Source organism: Branchiostoma belcheri, unplaced genomic scaffold (assembly GCF_001625305.1).
Source record: "Branchiostoma belcheri isolate BF01 breed outbred unplaced genomic scaffold, Haploidv18h27 scaffold129, whole genome shotgun sequence".
Classification (NCBI taxonomy): Eukaryota; Metazoa; Chordata; class Leptocardii; order Amphioxiformes; family Branchiostomatidae; genus Branchiostoma; species Branchiostoma belcheri.
Window position 1 is genome coordinate 382,359 of NW_017802702.1, and position 11,124 is coordinate 393,482.

Genomic DNA, 11,124 nt, shown 5'->3' on the forward strand with positions numbered 1-11,124 from the left:
ATTTAATGTTTAATTTCTTACTTTGATGCAGTGATATGTGATGTTGGCTGTGTATATGTGATGTTTCCACTGAATCAAGACCATTTGTACAATGATTGAGTCAAAATTTTAAATTGTAGGAACCTTGTTTTTTTCGGCCCGTCTTGTTTTTTTTTGCCAGCTCGCATTAGATCTGGAGTCTGCGGAGGATGTCATCCATAAAATTTACTTGCTGTAGCCTAAGTCAGACAAAATTAAAACCCTCTCGCACGTTGTGCAGGCCGAACTATCTCCTTAATACTTTTCTCAGCGCGGCGGAAGTGAGGTGGGTAAAAAGAAGGCCATGTCGGGTTGTCCTTTTCTGTCGGAACCCTCACTTTTTCCTGTTTCTGACAGTTGAACCAGTCGCCGCGCTCCGTGCAGATATCCTTCCGACGCCGTTCGAAGCAGGTCGGGCTCAAGTCGTGAAAGTACGTGAAGGCGACTGCGTACGACACGGACGTGTTGACGGTCGCCAGACAGTCATAGAACTCCCTGTCACAGTCGCAGTGAGAGACGCGCCAAGGTCGCATGTTCTGGTAGTAGTCTGTCCTCTGGTAGCCTAGCGATAAAAAACAGTATTGCAAGCACGTCGGTGTGTTTTATCGTTTTAAATCAACAATATACCACAAAACCTATCTATCCTACAATCATAACAGTGTTTTATAATGTCTTCTGTTATAGAAGATAACAATAGTTTGGTTCGTATAATATACCAGCACTGTTTGATAAAGACATCTCCAAGCACATTTCTCGTTATTATTGGAAGCTGATATTTCACACAAATAATAAATATAGAATACAACACGGGGTATTCCGTATCGCCCGAGGTGCCAGCCCGACCGCGCGTCGGATCGCCCGACGGCCGAAGGCCGGAGGGAGATCCGATCCGCGGGAGGGCTGGGACCGAGGGTGATGCGGAATACACCGTGTTGTATTTTATTTATGTCATACCCACCCAAGAAAACACGCCTTTCAATGCGAAATGAGCGAAAATTTCGTGTCCCTAAACCCAAAAAATGCAACAACAACAATTCCAACGTCCGAATTTTGTATTCGAATTTTCGAAAGCGGTGCACGCGGTTAGGGCGAAACGCGTTGTAACTATTCTATGGAACATTTGGAAGCCCCGGGCCGTACGCATTAAGAACCCCCGGGCCGTACCGCTAGTTATAACACGGGCCGGAACACCCGTATCGAACGAAATCGCGGCCCAGGTAGGACATAATAATACATACATTACAGGTTATATGGATATTTCCACGTGTTAACTGCTATATTCGTGATGATTGGACGTTGATACTCACGTAAGAAGATTCATTGAACTTATGGCCTTATTTGTATATTTGATAAGAAACTTTGATAATAGCCTAATAAAAAAAAACGATGATTCTATACATTTCACATATTTCAGTTAGGTTAACATCATCAAAATGGATTATGCAAATTATGGCATACGTTCCATAGTTACTGAGACAATGATTGTTTGGCGAAGGTATAAGTTCGTCAATTTCAATAACTCTACCACGCTCCATTTACCGCCTTAATATGATTCATTCAAAGAAAACTGTACATGTATCCGAAATATCCATAAGGCCACAGCAAGTAATTTTTATGGATGACATCCGCGCGCGCATTAATTTTCACCTGATTTTGAGTAAAAAAAAAAAAACAAGAAATTTTGTTGTCCTTTGACAGTGGTCAACATTCCGAAAATGGACAAAATGACATGCCTTGCCATGCTGGAACGTGGATGCCAGATAAACATGAAGAGAGGAGACAAGACAAGGCTCTGATTGACTGTTTTGACTTTTACTTTGATGCGGTGATGTATTTTATTCCTTTTATACGTTCCCACGGAATCAAAACCATTTGTACAATGATTGAAAACTTTCCCTTTTGAAAGATGTTTCAGTGACAAATGGATGTTGTGACAGGTGGCAGTAAAGTTAGCATTATATAGCTATCGTTTCTTGTTTAACAGGGTTCATGATGTCAAAATTTCAAATTATAGGAATCTTGTTTTTTTGGGCCCGCCTTGTTTTTTTTTTCGCCCACTCGCATTAGATTTGGAGTCTGCGGAGGATGTCATCCATAAAATTTACTTACTGTGGCCTAAATAATTTCATTAGGTTGGTGAATGATTGAATAGCAAAAGTTTTTTTTTTTTAATTTACAACTACTTGTTTAACAACAGCCCTGATAACAGACGCCATCAAAATGTTGGTTTTGGTTAAACAATTGCAAGTGGTTGTGAACAACTTTGCTATTCAATATATTCAAAATGAAAATGAAAAGTTTATTGCAAATTCGTGCCCGGAGGCTAATTGCAAATTACAAAACATAAAAGAACAATGAAATAGAGTATAAAATAACTAAAGTCTACATGATAAAGGTAGCTGTCTAGAACTATAACTATGTCTTAAACTATGTCTGAAGGGTTTGACTTTTCTTCTGTAAACCATGGAAGACGTAATGTCCCACCTTTTCCAAAATTTGTGGGTTTTGGGAAGTTAAAAGAAGAATAGTTTTTTCTTGGTCTGTAAGTTTAGAGAAATTGGGATAAATTGTAGAAGTTTGAATAGTCAATTCATTTCGAGTGTTGTTATGGAATGAACAGTTTGAAATGAAATGTATTTCGTCTTCCACGGCCTTTGAACTACAATATTTACAAGTTCTTTCACATACACTATACAGGCTGTTCTTCAGCCTAAGTGCCAGCCGATTTGTAACGGAAACCCTGATTTTTTTGGGGTTGCCAAATGGATGGCCCCCAGGCTAACTATTCTCTAACTTACCTTCTAGAACATCAGCGCACTGCTGGTGCTGTTGACAACAACTGTCTGTCCCGTTGTTCTTTCCCAGGGTGCTGTTCGCTGGTGCCTGGACTGTTCCACACCAGTTTGTTCCTAAACATAAACACAAGATTCATTTCATTTCATTTTTATTTATTTATACAGGTTAGCATATCGCCATTTTGGCGCTTTTCAAAGCTCCCCGTGACATACATAACGTAATAAAAGGTAACTTAAGTGCAATCAAAGGGTAATGATAAAAGAAACGGAACAGACTAATAAGTACATAAACATACGAAATAAATATGACAAATGATATAAATAATAATGGAACTGAATTTGCATATCAATGTCTAAAAGCAAAATGGAAAATTAACAACAAATCATATTAACTGTACGTGTATGCTGAGTAAAGAAAAGGTAATCTTGAAGACACTGAGTGTTCTTGCATTTCTGACGTTAGGAGGAAGTGAGTTCCAGAGGGCTGTATCGGAAAAAGAAAGCGATCTCTTTTTGTACTGCAAGCGAGCTTTCGGTAGCTGAAGTCCCTCCTGTGTGCTTAGTCGGGTGTTGTGTGTGTGGGTACTGGCTACTATAACGTGGGTACTGGCTAAGATGTACTATAACGTCGTCGTATTCAGGGCCTAGCTGTCTTAGGATTAGGATCAGATTAGTGAGGCTCAGATGCTTTGCTTTTTTCTTTGTATTTGTATTATCAAGTATTGAAATAAAATAATGCAACTGTGTTGTATGTGGTGTGGTATCAGCTGTCGACAGCGGTTGTTCAATGTAGGAGTAATGGGCCATACCACACTACTCTAAGGAGGTGAAGTTAGCATGTATTATGTATTACAATAATCATTATCACCTTCTAAGTCATGTATTGTTACCTGTAACGATGCTGTTAATGTGGTGTTTTAAATTGTCAGAAGTCATTGTGAACATTATATCTACGATATCTTAGGAATCTTTGATTCCTTGCCATGTCGAAGTTTGTCTTACCCGGCCAGGTGGAATGGAATCTTCCCCGCCGCATCCTCTCGTGGTACAGCGGGGCAGTCGTGTCGTACTTTATCCTTTTCTGTGATGATAGGGACAAATTTTTATCCAATATATGATATTCTATGTGTAATGATGTTCACCATTAATTAACATACAAAAGACATAAGTACCATTATTTACCATTGTGTTATTTTATCAGTTATGCCAATGATGTTTTTATTTGCATAATTGATGTAGATCCATGTTTCTCTCTTAGTCACATTTCTCACAATTTCCCTAATTAAGTATGCAAAATTTCTCCTGATTTGCTTAGTTAGCAGCCAATTATGCCAATGATATCCTCTCCTTCCACACACTAGTACCAATACACGGCGATCAGTCAACTCCTGTCCTTGCGGATTACAGACGAACTACAGCTGTATTTTGCGGTTGGTTGTTTTGCAAATCGGACAAGTCATGAATGTTACGTTCATCGGAATATCACGATTTTTCTTTCATTGTAGTTTAGGGGGAAAGAAAGCATTTGGTGAACGCTAGTGCATGCGGCCTAGAGTCTTCCCAGATAGAGCGACAGTCATGTGTTAATACACAACGGTAATTGCCGACAACGGGAATGTTTGGCCAAAATCGTATGTTATATCAACTAGTAACGTTAGTTCCCTTTGAATTTACCCGTTTGTTTCACCGTCAGACCCCCGTTGCCATGGCAACGGCCACCAAGACGGACCCCTATGCTTATCTATGGGACTTAGTGTGGAAGTCCTGTTGGCGCCCCCCCCTTTCTGCCGTAAAAAAAGCTTACACTAACTCCAAATGACTGGGAACGATAGAGTATGTACCAGTGATCTCCGTTAATAAGAAAGGGATGGCCAAAATAGCATATTTGACCAAATAATGAGACCACTAAATGCCCCCGCCTATTGGCCTTGTACGGGGCCTAGCTAGCCCTATGGCAGGTGCCGAAGTGCACAGTTGCCAAAATCTCAGCAACCGTTTGGATTTGTGAAGTGAAATTTGGACACGTTTTACATCTTGTCTAGTTTTATCGTATGGATAAAAAGATACTCAAGGTCAAGGTCGATTAAACTGATCGTTTTTCTCCAAGATGGAAAAGACAGACAGGTTGTGGGAATAGTATAGGCACGGTCAATGTTACCGGACCCCAAGCTAAGGAATAGTCATGACTTATCTTACCGTGTCTCTCATGAACTTGGTGCATCTGCGTCTGTAGCGGTCGTGGTCAGTGTTGTCCATGTGCTGGTCTATGATGATACCTGAGTACGACTGTACGGCCTGTGGGGAGGGTACAGAAGAGTCTAGTTACATTATCATGAAAGTTCATCTGTGTTGGTAGTTACATGTTTAAAGTTAAAACTTCCTTTACCCCTCTCGAGAAATAGTCTTGTTCAGTGTCATATACATCAGGGCCCATCACCCTACATTGAACCGCGACGGGGGCCGACATCGTCTACCAGATACCTTTGACCCAGTGTTGACGTCACACTTCAAAGAAGCCACGTGACAAGCTTCACTGGGTCAGTCTACTGAGGAAGACCAGAGTGACTGGTCGAAAGCTCTAGGTGAGAGAATTTTTTGTGTTGGATCAAAAGTTTTAACTTTAAACACGTCTAGTTACATGTAGGTGAAGCACTAGAACTTACGTCCGCTTTACATGCGTATCCAAATAGACTTTCCCGTATAGTACAAATGCGTTTCCTGAAACCTTTCCCGAAACGCGTTTTCCAAAACACTTTTTAAAACGCGTGTTCAAAAAGACTTTGCAAGACGCGTTTTCGAAAAGAGTTCGAATCTGATTTATTGGCAAGCTTGGTAGTGCGCGGTAAAAAGTGACGAAGGGGTTTCGATGGTTCATGTTTGAGTTCACATTTCTCATAATCTGCTGTAAAATGGTATTAACTACTAACATGGCTGGAAAGTGTGAGAAGTGGCGTGTTTTGGGTGAAAATTGATTTCGGGCCCGAGGCTTACTTCCGTTTGACCCAGATATGCCTTTTATGCGTTCTGGGAGTGCTGTCGCTATGCCTCGCGCGACGGGCTATTATGATAATCATCTCAGTGTTAGGATTCTCTTCTTTATACTTTCCTTGATAATACATTAGGGTTTTCTCTTTCCGACAATATAAGTCGTTGTGGTGGCTACATTCTGGGTGGTGGGTTTAATTGCACGTGAAAATGGCTAAATTTTTTGTATCAATTTTCATCGAAAAATTCTTTCACCCCTAAAATTTACTAAACTTATAGAGGTTAAAGGAAATTGAAATTCTATTGTTCTCATAGCTAGAGGGATATCCTTCATTTGCAAACACTGTTTTGGCTTAAGAATTATTTCCTGAAATAGACGGTCGCTAGAGTTCAGGGTGTGCAGAATAGAATTGTGACCCAAAATAAACTGGGGTGTGCCCCCCGAATGTGTTTGCTTACTTTGGACTGATCTGTTGCACTCTGGAGCGCATTTGGGAGCATTTGTGAGATACGCGTTGTGAAACGTTCTTTTTTCTGTAAACGAGCGTCTTGCAAAGTGTTTTTCCGGGAGGTGTTTTTGAAAACGCCTGTATAAATATAGAATACAACACGGGGTATTCCGTATCGCCCGAGGTATCGGCCCGACCGCGGGTCGGATCGCCCGACGGCCGCAGGCCCGAGGGCGATCCGACTCGCGGGAGGGCCGGGACCGAGGGCGATGCGGAATACACCGTGTTGTATTTTATTTATATCATACCCACCCAAGAAAACGCGCCTTTCAATGCAAGATGAGCCAAAACTTAAGTTGGTGCCCCTAAACCTTCAAATGCAAGAACATCAGTTCCAACGTCCGGATTCTGTATTCGAATTTTCGAAAGGGGCACAAGCGGGTAGGGCGAAACGCGTTCGAATCGTTTTATGGGAGCCAGGGAAGCGTTCGATAACGGGTTCCGGACCGGGCCGTACCGTAAAGTACGGCCCGGTCTGGAACCTGTTATCGAACGTTATCGCCGCCCGGGTATGATATAAATTTAGTTATAGACCTTACGAAAGTCTCTGTACTTCAGTTGTGTGAATTAACTATAATTGTACGTATAACGGTCTATATAGGTCTACACATGTGGTGGCTTAATTCACTGAAAACATACATAAATGTGAATTGTGGTATTAAACGTGAAAGAAGATATAAAAAAATGTATTGATACATCATGACAAGGAAATATTATCAACATATCTAACATAAGCCCTGATTATATACTCATGCAGAAAGAGTCGAGGAAAGACAACTTGTATATAGACTGTAGTTTACCTCCCTGAACATGTCCCGTACAGTCTGCCTGGCTGGGACACCTGTGGTCGTGTTGCAGTCCACGATGTCGTAATTCTTGTCTAATAAGAACTGAAAAACAACAACAACAAGACTGGCAATGAAAACATACATTGCCATGGCGACGGTGGTTGCTGTTAGGGTTATTGTTTGCATGGCACTGCCATCATTTCATGATTTTGAGGAAGACTGCTTGTTACCTGTTAATTACGTCCAGACAGATACAGTGCACTCCTTCCCTGAGTGTATACTGAACGAGCCCCGGGGTCACAGAAAGTAGGGCCATCCGGGGCAGAGAGGTCTTCCCAAGGGTTTCCAGAAATGTGGGCATAAATGTGGGCAGAGATATGCTTGGGCAGAGGCATGCCTGTGGACATTCCATTCCTGTGAACAAAATGCCTGTACCATTTTTAGAATTCTTGCAAACTGCACACAGTACTGCACCATTAGGCTCCTCCCTGAGACGTCGCCAAAAAGTTGAGGTAGGAACAACTTCCTCGTTCAAAATTGTTCTCATCCTAACATACACATAACGAACGTATTGAAGATGAATTTCATTTCTTGGTGACTTGTCCTACCAATATATATATAGTGAAGAGAAAGATGCATTGTTACAGACTATTACTTTACCCTATCTGGTACACAGAACGATAGTTTCCACGTATTGTTGCCATGTCCAACTCCTATACCCACCTACGTTGGTCAATTCCTTTACACGTCATTCCAAAAGCGAGACCAAATCATATATACATGGCTATTTTGTAACTCATATATTGTTATCGATAATATTTTGTAGTTATTATTGTAGGAGATGGATTAGTTTAATATTGCTTATTAACCACCAGGTACGATTTATTTATTTCAACTACATTTACATATAATTACCTTCGCCAAGAAGGTTATGTTTTCAGGGGCGTTCGTGTATGTGTGTGTGTGTGTGTGTGTGTGTCTGTCTGTCTGTCTGTAAACACGATAACTTGAGAAGGCCTTGATGGATTATTTTGATACTTGGTAGGTGGGTAGGTCTTGATGAGACCTCAAAATGATTAGATTTTGGGCCCCCAAGCGGCTTGTTATGGTACTGCAGCTGAACTTCCGGTTTTGATATCTCATGATCTAGACATGTTGGGGTGATGAAATTTGGATGGTAGGTAGCTATCGTGCTGGGGAAGAAGTGACGTGAGTTTGGGCCCCCTAGCGGCTTGCTCTGGAACTGCAGGGATATATTCTTGAAATTATTCAAAAGGGGATAACTCAAGAACCGTTTGACGGATCGTCGTGATTTTTGGTATGTAGGTAGCTTACGTGATGTTTAATATAATTATATGACAATTAAGCAAATATGGATGTAATTTACATAATTTATGGGGAAATTCTATAAATCAGCTGCATTTCATGATAGGACAATTGAAGCTTGTGACATTGGTAATTGACAACGAGAGAAACAAAGGAAGATATTGATTATGTTAATAATGACTTAATTTGCATAATTAATGAGAACTTTTTTATAATTATGTAATGATAACTGCCTGGAATTTCATACTTGTGGTATTTGAAAGTTTAGTTGAGGTGAACATCATTAAACATAATTTATTCAAATCAGGACCTCATTTGCATAATTTAGTAGGAAATGCTAGAATGCATTGTTTGTTAAGACTGTCTTTTGGTTGAGATTATGATAAAATGATATAATTCATGAAAATTAGGTTCCTATTTCTTAAATCAGGGGGGAATAATCTAATCTATAATTTGTCAGTCATAATGATTAACATCATTTGGCGAAGGTATGAGATCGGGGAACTCTAGTTACATATAAAAATGGCCATGGGAAACAGGCCTAAGAATTCCTTTTCAACTCCCTGACCACATTTAGGAAATGTTAATAACAATAATTGTAACAAATAGTAACAATGAGATAAGAAAGTAATGCAAAATAATATAGTAATGTATGATATCTACGTCTAACAATTGTCTAACAATAAAGTTAATCCATTCATTCCTAATCCTGGGGTTTATCGGAATGTTATTCCTATGTCTAAAAACGAATCCAATAGTAACAGGAGCCAGGGCCTGAAAAATGTGATTTCGTGGCACCCACTTTACAGAAAAGGTTTGACCTTATTTTGTGGTAGAGGGGGCTCTGCCGCATCAGACAAGGTAACACGAATAATTGCCTAATTTCGGAAAGTAAACACTACGTTTTATGTACCAAAATAGCTTAAAAAATCGAATTTAAAGTGCCATAAAACTTGAAAAAAGTAGAATTTGGAGAAAAAAATTTACATTTTTGTTATCCCCATCAAAAGTTGTATCAGCCTATCAAGTTTCATCAAAAAACGTTGATATTTAATTTTCTGCCACTCCCCCTTGAAAATGTGCCTTTTTTCGCTTGTTCTATTCAAGTGTTACACCTTTACGGGCCCGTAGAAAAAAAGTGATACCACAATTTGAGCATAAAAATCATACTGGGTGATGTGGCAGAGGCCCCTCTACCACAAAATAAGGTCAAACCTTTTCTGTAAAGTGGGTGCCACGAAATCATATTTCTAGGCCTCTTTTAGATATTGGCTCCTGTACTACAATGTTTCGGCTCCTTCTACACTTTCACAATACAACCAAGAAAATTAAAGCGCTACATACAGAACAGGTACCCACCTGTGTAACACCCTTCCCATCTGTTACCAGTCTCCACGTGTAGCCTTCCTGTGGACCTTTTGTTACAAAGTGCAGGTTTTCATCTAATTTCGCAAAACAACAAGTAAACATCAGCATCAAAATAAGCCATGTGTCTTTTTCACACATGATGAGCCTGAGAGTATGAGAAAAATGTTGTAAAACAATGGAAAGTATGCTGTCGGTATTAGTGGAGGTCGGCTATGTTGCCGCAGGATAGTTGGCAAGAGTACTAGTATTGAATCAGCTGGACGGTAGCAGGTATAATGTGGTCCTCTGTCATTGGTTGATTTTGAGATGCGGTAGCCAATGGGGTGCGGCCGTGACGTAATAACCGATCCTTGAAGGGTTATTGAGTATAACAGGTGTTCGTGTCACACACTACACGGCGGAGCACAAAAATAGCAGAGGTTAACCATACAGATTACTGGTTAATTATTAACTAGAGTTCCCTGACCCTACTGCTTAATTATTAACTAGCCTACTTCCCTAACTAGAGTTACGTATGGACTATCCAGAACCGTTCTCTATCTAGAGTTCTAGATATACGTATGGACTATCCAGAACCGTGCCTGAGCATGGCTTGATGATAGAACACGATTCTGGATACAACAATTGACCTTCGTACCCCTAACATGGACTGGGTCGTGTGGCGTAGCGGCAGAGTGCTCGACTCGGAAACAAGAGGTCCCGGGTTCGAGTCCTGACATGCCACCGAAGTCCTGACATGCCACCGAAGTCAAGTCGAGTCCTGTGCCCTTGGAAAATACACTTTACACAACTTACCTCACTTTGCTCAGGTGAAAATGAGTGTTGTATTGTCCCCTGTCTTGGTGGCGGCATTAATATAAGTTGAAAAAACCTGAGTGTGCCGTCACCACGTCTGGTGATTAGATGTTTTTATAAAAAAAAACAACATGGACTGGCCCAACGTGAAACCCACGGTGAAAAAGAACACCAGACAGGTACTACAGGATTCTTTCTGTATCTATACGTGTGAAATGAATCTCGTCAACAACACCAGACAGACAAGAAACTTCATGCTTGCCTAGAGCTAATGCTTGCCGTTGAAAACGGACCGACGTCAAAAATCGTTATAAAAATCGTCACATGACTGACTAGCAATTGTACCAAAATACTGTAAAAGTTGACCGTTGTTTATTGTGGACATTAAAAGAAATCACTGATTGTTAATCATAATTAGTTAGCCAAAGGACATAAGGAGAGACTTTATAACACGTTGTTTGTGGGTGGACTTGACTGAGAAAACTAATAAAACTTGAATAACAATTTTTACCTCTCGCTGTTACAACTGAATTTCCTACG

The 11,124-nt window shown here is 40.4% G+C and overlaps 1 protein-coding gene across 1 annotated transcript; it reads right to left on the reverse strand.

Moving 5' to 3' along the window:
- Positions 1–148: 148 nt before the first annotated feature.
- LOC109463616 lies at positions 149–10,018 on the reverse strand. The gene is made up of 6 exons (XM_019760469.1): positions 9,781–10,018; positions 7,108–7,197; positions 5,010–5,108; positions 3,816–3,894; positions 2,817–2,927; positions 149–580 (listed from the first exon to the last, which is right to left on the reverse strand). Exons 1-6 carry the CDS (start codon positions 9,925–9,927, stop codon positions 234–236), a joined length of 873 nt encoding a protein of 290 aa, XP_019616028.1. The 5' UTR covers positions 9,928–10,018; the 3' UTR covers positions 149–233.
- Positions 10,019–11,124: the final 1,106 nt, after the last annotated feature.